The sequence below is a fragment of the Micropterus salmoides genome, unplaced genomic scaffold (assembly GCF_014851395.1).
Source record: "Micropterus salmoides isolate LMB-PRFRI ecotype aquatic unplaced genomic scaffold, ASM1485139v1 Ms_hic_scaffold_18, whole genome shotgun sequence".
Lineage (NCBI taxonomy): Eukaryota > Metazoa > Chordata > Actinopteri > Centrarchiformes > Centrarchidae > Micropterus > Micropterus salmoides.
This window is the reverse complement of record NW_024040928.1, coordinates 17,721,004-17,739,363: the sequence shown is the minus strand read 5'-3', so window position 1 is coordinate 17,739,363 and position 18,360 is coordinate 17,721,004. Positions and strand designations below refer to the sequence as shown.

Genomic DNA, 18,360 nt, shown 5'->3' with positions numbered 1-18,360 from the left:
GTCTGAGCTACAGAGAGAGCTGGAGGTGAGTAAAAAGTGTTCTGCAGTGAAAAAGTAGCTGCCTGCTCTGCCAGCTGCCTGCTCTCATTGGCTGGATGTGGATGTCGAGTCGGCTGACTCCTCCAGATCTTTGGCATGCTAGATATCTGGCAGATGTCGGTGATGTGTCAGAAATGTGTGGGTGAGCCGTTTTGATGCGTCGTCGTGTAGTTCACACCTAACGACTGGCGACTGCTAATCAACCGCTGATTTACTCACGATCACAGACTGACGTTTTTGAGCGGCAAATGGGCTAAAAAAAATCATGTAGTGTGAACTTGGCTTTACAGGTAAGTCCTTCCTTCATAATCCTGTGTAAGTTACAGAAGTATTATGAGCAAAATTTACTTAAAGTAGCCTACTGTGTTGAAACTTTGCAGTTAGGGGTTCAGGGCCTTGCTCAGTGGTACCTTCGGCAATGGTCCATGGTGGACAGGTGTTGTGCCGAATTCTGCCTGCATGCCCAGAATTGCATGCACCTCCTGAGTGATAGCTGTCATTTATGCTGAGAAAAGAAGTGGATGCAAATCTTGGCAGGTGGCCTACAAAATTATGTATCCACCTCTTTAGGTCATTTTCAGACACTTTGCTGTGCTCATTGATCAAACGCTGTTATCACCACATATATATACTGAATCTATGGTACTTCTACTAAGTTTATTAAAATATTAAAGATCACCATTATTATCACCATTTATGAACCCCACAAAGAATAGTATAGCGTTTAAAAGCAGTATTTGGAGGTGCATGCGATTCTCGACAGGCAGGCAAAACTCCAACAAAAACACCAAAATGTGTGTGACCTATCAGATTCTGTGACCCAAATGGCAAGTTAAGCGCCAGAGGCTTTGTTGACGATGTGAAGCGGTTGCAGTTTGGTTGGGTTTAGGCACCAAATGTACTTGGTTGGGTTTAGGTACCGAAAGTACTTGGTTATGGTTAGGAAAACATCGTCATTTGGGTGTAGTCACAGAATCTAGATAGGTCACAGATTTTGGTGTTACACCGGCAACCCTGCGGTTCCCAAGCCAAGTCCCGACAGGCTGCGCTAATGTAATCCATTTACTTACTGGCTTATTTACTTACTTTACTAGTAGGCTATTCCCATTTTATCCAATTTTATACTTCTACACCATTACATTGGAGGGATGTATTGTACTTTTTACTCCACTAGGCTCTATATTTATTTACAATAATTGCATTGCAGATTTTACACACAAAACATTATGATTTTATAAAAATTTATAAAATACATTTTTACAGATTATACTACCTAATAATAAAATTGTTAAAATACTACAACAATAATATGCTATTCACACTCAAAGGGTCCAATTTCGTGCATTGGGTACTTTTTGTTACTTAAGTAAATTAAGTAAACACTTTTTTTTACTTGAGTAACATAATGCAGGACCTCTATGGAGTGTGTGCTATTAATACTCTGCCACCACTCATTCTGCAGAGAAATGGCCCTTGTGAGTCACATTTGTATTGAAATAAATACATTTCTATACTGAAGAAAGGTACTTGAGTAAATGTACTTATTACTTCCCACTACTGGTTTCAAGTGAACTCAAGTGATGGTATAAAAGGCATTACAATTCCAGTTTGGATATTTATGGCTCAGTTTACTAATCCTCAACACACATGGCTGATGGTTCTGCGTCTCTTTTTCACCTGTTTCTTTCCACAATGTGTTGTTTTTGACATTTCATCATATTTTAACAGTTGCTCTTCCAACTGGCTCAACTGAACCTTCTCTATTATTCAGATCTTCCATTAGATTGATTAAGTAGATCTGGGTCACGTGTCGGAGCTGTAGCTACAAAAGAATGTGCCTGCGGGAGAATATGATATGATTCATGGTTTTGGATTGCTGTGGTTTCCATAGCACCTTTATTCAATCTCCCACAGTTCCTGAGCAAATATTTGTTTTTTTATTTTTTGTCCGTATACATACAAAACTTACACAGTGACTTTTAATGAATTCAGGCGAATACCAAAAGGGTGTAGAAAAAAACAGTATGGTGCTTTAGGAACACAAATAAACAAATAAAAAAGTAGCTGTCAGAAGCCGTTACATTATGAAAAACAAATCTCACGATTGAAAATTAACAGACCTATACACAACTTAAGTGCCCATTCTTACAGTTTGCTTTGCAGCTTGTGCTTTGGTCTAATGTCACTGGTTTGACTGTGTGTGTGAATTATTCATGAGATAAATAACAGTGGGTGAAGACCTGTCTCTAGGATAGATAACAGTACAAGGACACTTTGAGACAAGAGTTAAACTAAGCAAAAGCACACATGCTTCTTTTTCCCCTCATATACAGACTGCTTTATATAAAAAGTGCAATTGTAATGATATACATTGAGTTGTTTAAAAAGTATTATATTCTCTTTCTGTGAAGCTGTAATACATTTGTAGTGGTGTCTTTTCAGGCAAAAGTCAGTTTTAAGGGCAGGACCAGTGAAGGTAAAAGCCCTCTGTAACGATGTCTCTTACTCCTCCCGTGTTACCACTTCCCGGGGATTGGCACCCCGCATTCATACCAGCCCACGAATGGATGGGGTGTACGTCGGCCAATGACTCCATATGTAACTGGTTCCTGTCTGTATGCACGATAAAATCCTGCAAAAGAAACAAATGTTCGTGGCCATTCACAGAATTGTATCAGGAGACTTGAATACAATAAAGAGTGAGCATGACTTGATATTGTCGTCATTTATTACTTTATAACAATTCTAACATATTCAAGAGCCTCTTACATCTTGACTAAGGAGGTTTGTGATGTTCGATATTTTTACTATTTAGAGAATTGATCCTACTAACAGGTATTGCTTGTGTAGCCAAATCTGGATATATCTTATTCCTCCGTGCCACAGAGCTCCATTGTTGTCCAAAAACTATTAAAAAACACATTGTTGTACCCTGCTCCTTACAATTTACTACTACTATTAATACTCAAAAAAGCACCAAATGTGTATTAATAGGTGAATATAGTCCCCAACAAATGCATTATTTACTACAGGTTGAGTACTGTTTGCTAAAAACTACAGTGCCCAGCTATTTGAGGAAATATATTGGCTTTTTTTAAGAATGAAACTATTTGTTTGTGACACATTCTGGGAACCAATGGACTTGACAGTGGGTGCAACAAACAGGGAAAGAAGGTAAAGAACATTGCATGTCAGTTTCCAAAGAGTAATGTGTTCAGAAGGTACCATACTGAGAAATCAAATTCAGAGGGAAAAGCGTTAGCAAATTTTGTAAGTTGTGAATTTTGCCCTTTTGCTTGAATTGAAAAGGTTGCTGGCAAACAGTTGAATCTCAAGTCTTGGATGTCAAACACACCAACAAGAGAAGGTTTTCATACCACCTCCTTCCTTTATTACTAAAGTAACTTCGATAGAAAATGCCAACTTCAGTAAATAGTGTTCACTCGGGTGGATTCCTCATCTCAAGCAAGTTTTCTCTTGCTTGAGATGTAAGTATTCTCATTATCTACGGATCTGACCTGAAAACAATAATTGCTAGGAAGTTATGGCATTAATCTACGAAGTTGGTAGAGTTATGTGGTCTGCAGTAATGAAAAACATGGGAGATTTGGATAAAATGGGCAAAAACCCTGGTAGGTCCTTTAACAAGTATTCATTAAAACATTATTCTGCATCTGTATTCTGCATAGCTAAGATCAACACAGCTAGTCCACTAAGGAACCAGAGAGCATGGGAAAAATGATAATAGGATAGGTCTTAATATATCACAGCCACAAATGTGCAGTGCGTGTACAATCTGTTTTTGTTTACCTTGTGCTGAGGGCAGATTATTTGAGAGATAGGCCGGGCCTGTCCTCCCATCCCTGTAGGAGTCCACAAACTGGCAATGGTCCTCTCCCTGGCCATATGTATCTCCTATACTGTAAAATGGCTCTGTGGAGGGAGGGGAAAGTGGGTATCATTATTAAGACATTTTAAAATTATAAATGGTTGGTTATCTCCGAAAAATTCAATGTTGGCATGAAGGAACAAAGAGAAAAAGATCTTGGCTGACAGTGCTGGGAAAGGTACTGGATATAAGCGGCTTAAAATAGATGGAAAGTCATACATTACCTCTTAGACCATCTCCCATGAAGATCTTGTAACGCAGAGAGTTGCACAAAACCACGCCCACAAACTTCCTGTACCATGTCCGCTTGACGTACTGGCTGCCCTTACAGCTGCTGTGGGCAGAGTTATACTTGAAAGTAAAGGGCACCCAAATTGGTTCTCCACCTAAGGAGCAGGGAGGAAGAGGAGGATGATGAAAATGAAGCTGGACAAAATAAATAAAATCCAAGGTTATCACTCAGTATATAAACAAATTTGTTGTTACTCTTATGGTTAGATATTAAATGGTCAGGATAAGGTAGCCAGAGGGCATGCGTTTTATACAGGCAGCCAAATTCAGTTCATATCTCGTAACCTAAATGTTATGATGATTTATACTATTATTGGTTCATAAAGCACTGAATGGTTTGGTGCCAAAATAGGGGTAAGTTCACTATCCCCATAGTCAAAACTAAACATGAAGACATTTTTTTGTTTTATTTTAAGCTGATGTTTCATTTTACTCTTTTAACATTTTACTCATGTGTCTTTTGATGTTGCTTTTTTATATCTTCTCTTACTGCCTTTCCATATCTCATGTAATGCACTTTTTGATGAATGGTCTATGAAGGATTCAGGGAGGAAAGCACATGAGGTTATATAGTTACTTTAGTCTTGTTTGTGTTTTGTATGCAGTTTGAGAAATTATGTGATAATTATAAATAAAGTCCTGAAAAAAACACTGCTCATGTCTCACACCACAATATTTAAGTCAATTACCAAATCCTGTTAAAAATGACGCTTTCAGTGATAATTGATAGCAATTGGTGTGTGCCACTGTGTGCTGTCTAGAGCTATAGATTAACTGATATTGTATTTTGAGGCCAATACCAATATCGGTATTGGAGAGTTTTTAAAAATCTGATAAAGTAATAATTGATAATGATATTAATACATAACAATTTCACAGTTTCTAAACTACCTAAAACATATCTTTCTGTGCTGCAATTTCTTAATACTTAAACATAGTAAACATGGTCTGTGATAAGCTAATATTGGCTGATGTATTGTCCTGCCTGATTCATTGGCAGGCTAAAGTTTTTCAGAGTTACGTCTCTCTGCCAGTTATCTAAATGCTTTACACACAGAAGCAATCAAAGGAGTGCTATTGGCGGGAAATGGATGAGGAGTGGAAATCCAATCAGATTTACTGTATATCCTGTCATGTTTAAAAGAATGATGGCTCTCTCTTTAAAACCTCTAAATTAGAGAAGTGCAATCGGTGTATGGACTTACCAGGTGGTCTTTCAATAAGAAGGGGATCATCTGAAATAAAGAATGCGATCATTTCACAAGGGAGGAAAAGCACACAGACAGCACTGCAGGTTTAATGCATTCACCTGATTTTGACAATGAAAGACCCATAATGCACCATGCATCTGGTAGTCTGCATCTACTGGTGATTGATGATTTCATATTTGATTTGAATATCTGGCGTTGCAATAAAATGACATTTTTGTTAAGTTTTACATACTGCAGTGCAACAGAAAATCTCGACTGAGGGATGAATTGTCGTCAGTGGGGTGTCTCAAAGTTTATCTTTGCAGGTGTTGACAGAATACACACCTGATTCAGTGACATAGGTGAGCGTGTCACTGACTGGTCCCAAACCAAACACATTCTTGGCCTGCACTTTGAAGTAGTACCTGGATGAAAACAAACCAAAACATATGGGTTTAATGATAATGAAGTACCTGTAGTTAAAGTGTCATTCTGCCAGTTTTGTTGTGACTGGGTTTAGGTGAGGAAACTGTTAATGACCATAGCAGATGACTGGGCATGCTTCAGTCAGGCTGATTTAAGAGTAGTCTGTTTTATATTGGTATGAATCCAAAGTGAGCGCAGCACAATAAAATGGCTATTTGGCTCACGTTGAAGGGAGAAGGGAGGGAAGGAGTGCGGAGGAAAGGGCGGTAAGGGAAAAAGAGACATCTAGACAAGTGGAGATTAACAGATAGGAGGAAAGGATAAGAATGAAAGACAAAAAAGGACTGATGTGGAAAAAGTAAAGCACATGGATAGACGTATGCTGAAAGGGAATGGATAAATAAAAGAGAGTCCTCAAAAGACAAATTTCTCACAGAGAGCTTTACTTTTTGACATAGGTTTTCTCGACAAAGAGCAGAACAAAGTCGTGCAGTGAGCTCACTTTGTCTCCGGGTGGCAAGCTATTATAAAATCCTATCACATTAAAAACAACACCAGCCAGTGACAACTTCAAGAGTATGCAAACTTTTCCACTGTAGACAGCCGATGTGTTTGTGCAAGTGTGTGTTCCGTCATGCGACGTTGTGTGAGTATGTGTTTCCTTCCAGTCTGCAAGGTCACATAGACTAAGTTCTTGGTCTGCCAATTACTGGCCAAAAACCTTCACCACATACAGCCACGAGGCCTGGATCCAATCACCACAGCCACGTGACAACGCTGACCAGAATATTTATCGCCAGAGAGAGAGAGAGAGAAGACGCAAGAAGCAAGGCAGCTGGACAGAGATGATGTAATGAAAGAAGAAATTGGGGAAGAAATCGGAGAAGATAGAAAAAAAAGAAAATGTGACTCAGAATGTAAAAACAGAGAATAGCCCACAAGATGCTACATCAAGCCAAGTTAGCCATTTGAAACTTCATTCAGAGTCTTCTTGTCTTCTCTTCAGATGACAATCTATGCAGCAACTGCACATGCAGTAGGTCAAACTCAGCCTGGTCATATTACATGCCCCACTGTGTACGTGGTACTTCACAAAAACTAGTGAAGTCGATAATAAAAATTTTATTAAAAGTATTCCAAGGCATTAATGACACTCATATTCACTTGAAAAGAACAGGGGGGAAAAGCATGGAGGTTCCCTTTTTAAGAGAGACCTGACTACAGCAGAAGAAAGAAGTACAGAGATAAGACTAGGGCAATTATTTTCATCATTGATTAATAAGATGATTACTTTCTTGATTAAAGGATACATTTTTTTGGTCTATAAAACACCGAAGAATGGTAAATATTTTCAGTATTTCCTGGAGCCCAAGGTGACGTCATCAAATGTCTTGTTTCGTCCAACCAACAAAGAGAATCAATTTACTATGATATAAGAAATAAAAGCAGCAAATTCACATTCTCACACAAGCTCAAATGATAAAATATTAAATGTATATATAATATATAAGCATTTTTTTTTTTTTACCAATAATCAATAATCAAAATAATTGCAGATTAATGAGATCTGTTAATCTCTATAACTGGTCCAAAGTTGGATCCAATGTTCAAGTTTTAAAGACCTTTGTAATTAATTCCGTTTATTAATCTTATGAGCAGGAAACCCTGTGGAGCCAACCACATTGAGTGTACATAGGCCTACATATGTGTGTGTTTAGGACTACAGTAACTCAGTATTTCTGGCAACCAGAAGGAGCCTACAGAATGGGAAATGCCAACAGTGTCCCATAAACCATCCTATGATCAGCCGTAACCAGAAGCGACGCACTATCGTGGATACACACTGGTTGCCAGGGAGGGAAACCCTCTTTGCAGCTGTGCTGTTTGCGTTCAGCAGCAGGTGTTTGTTTTCCTACGGCCCAAGACGACACACCTATTATAACACCTCAAACTGATTTGTGCTTCCACTTGGTAAGAGGATACTTCTGTTCCTGATGAACTCTCACATCTGAAACAGTTTTTTTCCCCATCCGATAATGGTTAGATTACTTGCTATTACTAAAAAGTGCAATGCACAAATATATTTTTATGGAGTACCAGATGGGGAACAGCCACGCAGTATCTGGTGGATTATCTGGCCACACAAGTATCTGTCATCTCCATTTCATCTCATTTGTGCAACAGATCTATGGGGTTTCAGAAAAATATACACAGCCTGTGGACATACTGTATCTTAACCATGTGTAATCACAAAGACAAAAACCACATGTTTTTAAGGATAACACATTTCATACTTCCAGTAAGGACTTTGATTGCCTCATTGTTATGTGACATACAGCTTGCTAGCAGTTTCACCTTCAATTCAATTAAACAAGGATAAAACTGAAGTTATTGTTGCTGGAGCTGATTGAAAGTCAGTGCTCGACTTCAATCAGTAATGTTAAGAACCACAAATCAAGCCAGAAATCTTGGTGTGGTCATGGACCTGAATTTGAGGAGCCATATTAAGACAATTACAAAGTCAGCCTACTATCACCTGAAGAAAATATCCAGGATTAAAGGACTTATGTCTCAGCAGGACCTGGAAAAGCTTATCCATGCATTTATCTTCAGTCGACTTGACTACTGTAACAGTGTCCTTACAGGGCTCCCTAAGAAATCCATCAGACAGCTGCAGCTGATTCAGAACGCTGCTGATCAAGTCCTCACTAAGACCAAAAAGGTGGATCACATCACTCCAGTTCTGAGGTCTTTACATTGGCTTCCTGTATGTCAAAGAATTGATTTCAAAATCCTGCAGTTAGTTTACAAAGCACTAAATGGTTTAGGGCCAAAATACATTTCTGATCTTCTGCTTCGTTATGAACCATCCAGACCTCTCAGGTCGTCTGGGGCAGGTCTGCTTTCTGTCCCCAGAGTCAAATTTAAACAAGGAGAAGCAGCGTTCAGTTATTATGCTCTGTATATTTGGAACAAACTCCCATATAACTGCAGGTCTGCTGAAACAGTCAGTTCTTTTAAAATAAGACGGAAGACTTTTCTTTTTACCATTGCTTTTAATTAAATATTTAAGATTTTTCTTTTTATTGATAACTTACACTGCACTGTAACTTTTACTGTCCTGTTTTCTTTTTTCTTTGTTTTTAGCTTTTTACCATTGCTTTTAATTAAATATTTACACAGTGAGAAATGAGTAGGTAATTGAGCTGGGGGATTATGGGAGTGAGATTGAACAGAGTGAAGGAAGTGGTCTTAAATCTCGTGCCCGAGTGATTTGCAGGACCCTCTGTCCACCTGTAAATGCGCAGGTGGGTCTAGAGTATAACTGGATCAAAGTGGCCTGCTGACAGACATGTCCTGGTTTCTCTGTAGTGTCTGAGGCTTTTTGGAGTTTCAGTGGACCCAAAGATTGCTGTGGACCCAAGTACAGACTAGAGAGTAGATTAAGTGTACTTCTCTGTTTATTCTCTTTTCAAAATGATTGTAACTCAATTATTTGCTCAACCCCTCAGCCTGTTTTTATTTTCCATTTAACTCTTTTAACCCTGATTGTAACACTGTAACTTTTATTATATTTTATGTTGCTTTTAAACTTTTTTATATTTCCCTGTTGTTTTATGTTTTATGTAAAGCACTTTGAATTATCCTTGTTGTTGAAATGTGCTATACAAATAAACTTGCCTTGCCTTTGTGTATGCAATTTATTCAGCTCTCTTCTGGTGCTTCATCAAGATGTTTTTAGCAAACAACAGAAGACAATTTAAATTATCTAACTTGTATCATATATTGAATAAATGATATACAAACAGACATGTGGCATTGTGATCCCACTTTAGTCCCACAAACAACTGATCAAACGGAACATTAGCTAAGAATTTATAGCACTTTTAAACCTGCATAATTTACACAACCAACTTTTAAGTAAACGGTGCTTTATGCTGAGCAGTAAATGGAAAAAGAAATAGGTTTTAGGAACATTTCCCCATTTCTCTTGGGTCCATGTGCTAAGAGCTGTTTCCATGCATTTATTTTGAAAACCGTGCCCCGTGTCCCGTAAGACAGGTTGTGGGAACACGCTGAAATAAAGGAAACAGACCGAGGTGACCGTATCTGTGTGTAAGTGTCAGATAATGTGTGCTGTATTTACGTTCCACTGAATTTTCCAAGGTCTCGACAGAGTTTTACAGCATGTCACGTCTTGGTGTGGAATCAAATGTGTCTCTTAACCTGCCTTCTTTCAGCCAAACTGACTGGATCAGCATCCAACTCACATGCTGCTCTGATCAGTGTTGGCCTGGTTTGATGTCATAATTATAATCACAACACATTCTTGCATAAACATGGCATGAAACCAACAGACACATCAAATATGCATACATAAACTCACACGCATCCAAAATGCATATTCTGTGCATTATGCTACAACGGGATAACAATATAAACACTACCCAGCAGAAATACATACTCCCAAGCCACAGCCAAGCACCTGCAGCCGAGGCAGTAACCTGATCACAAACATTACACGCATGTCAGGGTAAGGGATCTCGCAACCAAGCAAATTTTTGTTTTTAAGTTCAGGTTGTTGTTTTCTGTGACTCCCATGTGTGAGATGATACTGTGGCTCACTGAACCTGAAGGCGCTGTGCATGTGCTCACATCAACCTCTCTTCAAGCGTGTACATTGTATGCATGCACACACAATGACATAAACACCCACCAGGTGGTTATGACTTACCTAGAATTGGGTTTGAGATTCTCCACAGGCAGGTGTGTCCCGCTGGAGGCTCTAGAGGACCATCTATTGTTGAGGACATCGTCATATGAAGCACTGTGGACCATGTAGCCTGCAGGGAACAATACAAATACAGGGCAGAGCTCATTACCATTACCTTATTAGCAAAGTTACAAATTGCCTATGTTTATACAAAGTCTGTGAAGATTCTCAATCACCCAGGTCATAATAATCCAAGGAATGTTAATTCTGTGACAAGTGGACTTGAAAATACTGGAAGCCTCTCATCCAAGAGTACTTTTACATTTTGAGACTTTGAGACATTTTCAAACTTGTCAAGAGTTAGATGCGACAATTACCTTACAGTCTCTCATGTCTGTAAGGTAGAGTGACCATATTCTGGTTTTCAAAAGAGAGGACAGTGGAGGCAGGAGGCAAACGGACACCCGCAGTGGGTGGAAGGTTGGTGCTGGGGGGGATTCAAGTAATTGGTGGCACTGTGGAAAAGTGTACTGCAGAGGCTCTATCCACCTGGAGGAGTAACTAATATAAATTAGTGTATATTATACATTAGCTAAAAACTGTAATGTTAGTATAATATTAATATATTTATAGGTTAAACTTTATTTGGCTAATGTCTGCTTACAGATTGTTTATAGTAGTGCTAACTTGTCAATAATCATAACCATTCATCCACATCAACCTTTTTGTAATGTCCCGCCCCATCCAGGCTGTGATTGGTTGGTTAATAAAAAGTGACATTGATAAGCAACTTCATGCACAAGCTTGGATAAAAAAGGACCCGATCTTCTCCCTACTCTGTCTCCGCCAGACAGAAGAATATCGGCAGCTTGTGAGACGTGCCAGTACACAAGAAAAAGTCCTACTACGTCAAAGAGTAAAATGTAGAAGTGCCGCTACTGCGTACCGGTGAGTACACTTGAAGCACTTTGGTGAGTTTGGGCATTTTTCATGCTGTGCCATGTGCCACTGTTGACAAGCATTCAGCTGGTCTGGCTCTTCGCTGTTGCTGTGGTGCTAAGGGTAATGTTGTAGATGTAGTTTAGACCAGCGAGAAGGTGGGACCTAAAGAGAAAGATCAAAGCAATGCAAAAACGCACACAATGAATGCCGACTGTAAAAAAACATTTTGGGCGATTTAGAAATCCTGGCCAGGCGCATTTTTTAGATCCCAAAAAGAGGACATGTCCAATTACTTTATGAGTAGGTGGTCTCCTGTATTCATTTCACTCTGAAGAAAAAGTGCAGCCCTGGCATTTTCAGTAACTCATGCTGACTGTCGTCCAAACTGCCTGTCTCTCTGTCTGTTTTCTTCTTCTTCTCAGTCACGCAGACTAATCCTTAGAATCCGGGAAGCGACCTCAGGTCACGCAGCTCTCCATCTTTCACTTTAAAACTATGAGCCCAGCTCAAACTACCAACTGTTTCTATTGCACTTTTGAGTTTGAGTTATGTTTTTACTGGAGCCACACCAGCACAGCTGGCTGCTGACAGGAGGGAAGGGAAATACTAGCTACTTTGTTTTTCCTCTTTTGGTTTTTTATTCCTTTTCATTATACATTGTTAAACTGATGGTTTAATGGAGTAGTATCTGCCTCTGTACTCTATCTTTTCCTGCTTTAGGTATAGATGTATGACATGTTTCCCAAGGAGTTGGCCATTTGAGCCAAATGCAACACTTATAATAATCAGTGAATAATTTTTTGCCCAAAACCTTCAAGCAAAAGGTCCTCAATACATCAGAGTGAATGGACCCAGAAGTTGGGTTCAGGTAAAAACTCATACCAATGCCCCAGTCCACTTGCTAACAGCTGTTTCCATCCACTTGTTTTGAAAGCTGTGACCCATAACTCCTACGACATGGTTGACCAAACGCGCCCTAATAACTAAAACAGCGCCTTATGATTGTATCGGCATGTGTGAACTGTACCTACATATGGAGCTGATAATGTCTGTTGTACTGTGCATATCTCTTTGCAATAAAATGGTGAAAAGGTGCAATAATGTCCACACAAATTAAAGTTGGAAAATGCATTAAAGTAATACAGAATGTGTCAAGATAGTGTGTGAGCAGAGAGGAAACACCAAGGAGAAAAAATGGAAAGAAAGAGGGTTATCTGTTTTACACATCAGAAGACGGACCAGCCCACAACATGACCTGGAGGCTTGTGTTTTCATGCCAAAGGCAACACACTGGCCAGACTGCTACCCCTGATAGTCCATCACGTCTCATACAGAAAGTTGTTATCTCCAGTCTCTTTTCTGTCCTTTTTTTTCTTCCACGTGTCACTCTTAGGTCATAGGAATTTTGGTTTTCCCTGAGAAACTCAGTAGGAGCTGAGAAGTCCTATTCCATGTGTTCAATAAAGTCTGTTTCTTCATGATTTATTCAAGATAAACTGCTGGAGTAAGTTCTTAAAATCTGAGTCAGGAGGGATGCTGGTCACATGTTAAATGCATATCCTAAACTGATAACCAACAGATGAAAGGTTGATGAAACAATATATCCTTTGTAGTGTTAGACCACACAGTGACACGTGAAAACAACAAATTACATGTTTTGTCTTTAATACATAGAACAAACATAAGTGCCATATTTTCACGTGTTTTTTATCATTTGAGATTTGACTGGCACTCTTTAAATTACATTATGTCATTGTGCCCCCTTCTTTTGCAATGGTTTAATGGCATCCGACAGGAGAATTAACGCCATCAACTGTTTATCCTGATGCGCCAAACTTGTAATATTTATTGTAGCAGTAGTGGATGATAACAAGCACAAATTTGCATTGTCTTTTAACCATTTTCTGGAAATTTGGTTAAATTAGCAAATAATGTTTTTAATTTTAGCTCAACTTTAAGTTTTGGAAAAACATTTCTTACCTGACACCATATCATCCTTCAGTGGGCGGGCCCAGTCCAGGATGATGAAAGAGTGACAGCCCTCCATGGCGACCACAGTGAGGTTATGAGGCTTGTTTTTGGGAGACTGTTTCTGATTGGCTGCCAGACTGTCCTTCTCTATCAGGTCTTCTAAGATGTCGACCTGAAGATATTCCAGAGCCTCCGTCAAGGAGCAAGGAGCACCCGGGTCCTTCCGGATGTAGTTCACATAGGGAGCTGATAGCAGGGAAAAGTGATGGAAAGGAATCAAGTTTAATTTATTTTATCTACATAATTTCTTATAAAGGCAATTTAGAATGAATTCAAATATTTATCTAACATTATTTATAAAAAAAATAATATCTTGTTCTTAATGGGCCAAACTTAACAGAATTTCAACAATACTACTGCATTTCCAGGTTTTTTATTTTATTTTAACTTTGTCAGTCCTATTCAGTCATTTTGAAATAATTTGTGGTTTGTTGGTAGAAAGTTTTTAAAGGGGAATCAGAAGGTAGCCTGGTTGCTCATATGACCATCTCCCTATCTTTCCCTGCTCTGCCTTTTTTTGTTTGTTTTCAGTGACTCTGGAAATGCCAGCTGGACCTACAGCTGTGAATAATTTAGGTATCCCACAATTTCTAGTCTGACTGGGATTTGGAGGGAACCACCGGAGCCTGGAGTCGCTCCCACCTCCCCAGATGATTGGCTCTTTGCACAGGCCAAAAGTCTAACACATGTCAGTATCTACACATCAACACACAGTCTATGAGACTTTGTGGGTTTAGGCTGTCACAAGCTCCTACTGTATGTGTACACGCAGTCATATGGCTTTTGTATTACACATTCATACACTGAAATACTTGATCTGTTGTCAAGGTTTACAGACTTGTGTGTCTGTCTATACACAGGGTGCTTGTAAGGTTGTATTTCTGTACAGCATTTGCATGTCCAGGATTTGTGCAGGCTCACAGAAGATCCAGATGTTTTGCTTTGCTCACGGGTTCATTTTTTAATGATAAAAGCACCTCCCCAAAGAGACACACTGTCTTCTTCTGCTTGTTGAAAAACCAAATCCAAAAACACTGACGAAAACTGGAACAAATGTCAGTGGGAAACAGCATCAGGAAAGTTCACATTATTTCACAACTCTAATATCAGTCTAGTAAGGCATAAATTAGCATTCTAATAGTCCAAACATCCTTGTACTCATTTTCTATTCCAATGTGACAAACTCCATCCATTTGGAACTTACTGTAAATCCGATTTGTGCAACTGCTAAGAATTATTAGTTAATATTTTTTGTCCCACGTCTGCCTTCGGCTAGATTCATTCAAATAAAATCTTTGCCTGGACAGATAAAGAGACAAAGGGGAAGTATCTGTCAGACAGTTCATGCAAAGCATGTTAGTCAACTGGCGGCTGCTGAAGTGGACCTGAAATATATTAAACTAATAAATAGGAAAGAGGACGTCTCCACATTGAGCCAACACAGCCATCCCACTTTGCTGAGGTCAGCACCCTTAACTTTTATGATTTCCACTGCTTTTCTGTTCATGCCTCTTTTTATCTCAGGAAGAGTAACAGCTTTCAGATGGCTCTATGAGAGGTGTGTGCTCACAAGGTAGTCGTTGTTTACCATGATAGATGGAGTCCAAGTAGTATTATTGTTCCACTGTTACTTCTGGAGAAGATGATACTGATAGTTCTGACATTGCACTGATACAGACACAGCCATAAATCTTCCCTTTTAAAAGTTTTTTTCACAAAGATCAATATAAACGACAGTGACAAGTTGCATTTAATCTGTCAATACGTGATAAGGAAGCCTTTACTCAAGGTTTTAATCCACATCGTCAGACTACCAGCAGGCGCACATTGAAGCTAATGCACTCACTCTGACACTGAGTCTGATTGGACATAATCATTGCGTTGCGTTATTTTGCACCAAGACAAAAAAAATCTTGTAGCTTGGGTTGGGTGTATCTTGGCTTGAGTTGAATTATGTGTAGTATCCAGTGTTTTTGGAACATCTACCCACCCTAAGGACTCACGATATCTCTGCTGAGGCTTTTTAATTGTTTTTAGGATTTGTCTCTTGGAAGTCCTCCAACTTTATGAAAGTGCAATATTAAATTGCTGCATTCTAATACTCATTGATAAACTCTGTTTATTTCTGCTATTACTTGGCTACATCATCTCAAACTTATAGAAATAGTAAAAGTAAGGTTTATTTCTAGGTTTGCAGAAAGTCTTACGTTAACAATAATAAAAATAATAAAATTTTTATATCCTGGTTTTGGGCACAAGGCCATGACATAAGTGAAATAATCCACTGTAATAAAAAAAATTTGATTTGAAAGAACTTGATCAACACAGTGGGGTTGTTTGCCTCCATGTTGTGGGTTATATTTTGATAATCACTCTGCTCTTAATATATGATCCCTTACTTGCTGTGAGTAAATATAATGCATTTGCGCCAACTACTGTATGTTAACTAGAAAAAACTTCCAACGATACACTTCTGTAAATACTTTTATCATTAAGTCTGTGGTTACCTTATTTTCACAATTGTTAGTTCAGCAGCTGAACTTGACAAAAAAGCATTAGTCATTAAAGTCATTAAACAAAGCAATATTAAAATGACCTTTGGCATTATGTATTTTGTGGAAAAATTAGAGTCAAGTAGATGCTGTTTTTATTTCTGTCAAGAGAATATTGCAGTCTGTTTGTCTTACCAGATGAGGTAATAAAATATGAGAGGCCAAGGTAAGCACATGGGGACAGTAAAAAGAAAGCAGGGGGCCAAAGTTTACTGGGATCAAGTCTAGAGAGCCTGAACACCGTGTCCTCAGTGAACTTTGTTATTATGATCCAGTTACAATTAGATGTAACCAATTTGAATAAATCGTTAGAGACACACTTATTCCCATTTTCCACCAAGTGTTGAATTAACACAATATATTCATACAGGTTTTTCACAAATCAGTGGTTGAGTGTTTTGCTGTTTGTCACTTAAGCAGTTTGCAATTTGTGATATGGATGAGAGGAAACAATTACAATACACACAACACAGTGTTTGTAGTCCTTTTTTTGCCAATAGTTACTGTAGTGACAGGGCCGTATATTTATGAGGTATTGCTGAGAAAGCCAAGATGGAGGTCCAAATGTATTACTCCTCGATGAAACAAAACAGAAATCCCATCTAGCCTATCATTATTTACGGCACCAAAAGACCTCCATCACACACTCACAAACAGGGACACACAAATAAACAACCATGTAATACTCAAGAACCAAGTATGCATGGTCAATCATGTTCTTGGACTTTCTTAGCAAGAGAATTATGCTATTTGTTATGATTTGAGGTAAGGATAATATGTGTCTTTCTCTTGCATGTACATGAAAATAAACACTGCAAGCAGGAAGAGAAGAGGACATTTGCAAGACAGCAATACAGATGAGCATACACTTGTTGATAGACACATTTAATTATGTATTTGAGTACCTGTGAAGCGCTTCTTCCCACTGAGGTCTAACTCGGATGAAGGGCCTTTATTGACGGGCCGGGTATCTGGCTCCGGAGTTGGGATCTCTGTGGTGGTGGTGGTGGTTGTGGTGGTTGTTGGTGGCAGGGTGGTCTGGACAAAAAACTCATCTGACAACAACACGTGTCAGTGAGCTTTTGATTTAAATAGATTTATATTATTTACATCCTAACTCAATAACATGCTGCTGTGTTTCATTAATCCTTTGTAATTGGCACCACGATCTGTGTATTAAGAGTGTCAAATTGATGTAACTAATTGAGGGCAGATGTGTGAGCTCACTTTGAAATTACCCCTTTTCCCCCAAACACCGCTGCATTCTTATGTAATGTTTGCTACCCAGATTTTCCATGTGAGGGGGGCTTGAAGACAACGACTATTTCACAAGTCTTCAAGGCTGACAGATGTGAAGAGATTCAGTGGGTGAAATTCAATTAGCTGCCTGCTCTTTCATGACAGTTTTTACTGTGCTGCATCAGTGGACCTTGGCATTACATCATGGTCCACACACATGCAACCAGCTTTGAGCCATGACAGGGAAATGCTAAGAAAGTACTGCGACGATCAATGTGTCTTTTTGAGGAAAACCCAAAACAGAAAGAAAACGTAAATCGTTTTTCACATGCAACAGATTCCTTGAGAGACCCAAACACATATAGTGAAATTATCAAGTCTGCAGGCTTACATCAACCCAATGCTGCAGTTTGGCTAAAGCTGGGCTTCATCTATTACATTACAAAGCAACGTTAAGAACAGCAAATATGTTGCATTAAATCATAAGACAGGGCATTCTCTTCAGCTTAGTAATGCAGTTCACATGCACTATGGGTCCAGTTTTTGGAATAAAAGTAATTAAAAACAGTCCATAATGGAAAACATCCAAAAACCCAGCAATGAACCAAGACCAAGCCAAACAGACTTACAAGAGGAGAAACAAAGTGAAAACCACAGGCAAGGCGAAGAGGAAGAGACAGGAAGAGCTAGCAAACAGATCAACTGACAGATAAACAGGCAATAAACAAACAGTGCATTACACAGTCAACAAACAATGAGGGTATAGGGCAGTTTAGTCCATCCCAGCCCAATGGCGGTAGGTCGGTCCGAAGCCAAACTCAGCCAATACCTTTCTCAAGAGCTAAAGCATCAGGCACCATGGTCACTGTAACCATGTGGTCCATTTCCATTCCTGAGGATTCCTCTGTCAGAGAAGTAGAACAAGCTGTAGCATCAATCTCACATGACCATGTAGCATACACATGTAGACATGTACACCCACGCATCCATATAGAGAAACATACTTGAACACGGGTATAAGCACTAATACATGTTCTGACACTTGAG

The 18,360-nt window shown here is 39.0% G+C and overlaps 1 protein-coding gene across 1 annotated transcript in view; it reads right to left on the bottom strand.

Moving 5' to 3' along the window:
* Window positions 1-1,916: 1,916 nt before the first annotated feature.
* The window catches only part of fndc1 (fibronectin type III domain containing 1), a 35,411-nt gene continuing 18,967 nt past the window's right edge, over window positions 1,917-18,360 (bottom strand). Inside the window, 9 exon segments of the mRNA XM_038727331.1 lie at window positions 1,917-2,671; window positions 3,850-3,972; window positions 4,153-4,314; window positions 5,425-5,454; window positions 5,755-5,834; window positions 10,571-10,679; window positions 13,472-13,708; window positions 16,980-17,129; window positions 18,143-18,217. Coding sequence (XP_038583259.1) covers window positions 2,556-2,671; window positions 3,850-3,972; window positions 4,153-4,314; window positions 5,425-5,454; window positions 5,755-5,834; window positions 10,571-10,679; window positions 13,472-13,708; window positions 16,980-17,129; window positions 18,143-18,217 — 1,082 coding nt within the window. The 3' untranslated portion in view covers window positions 1,917-2,555.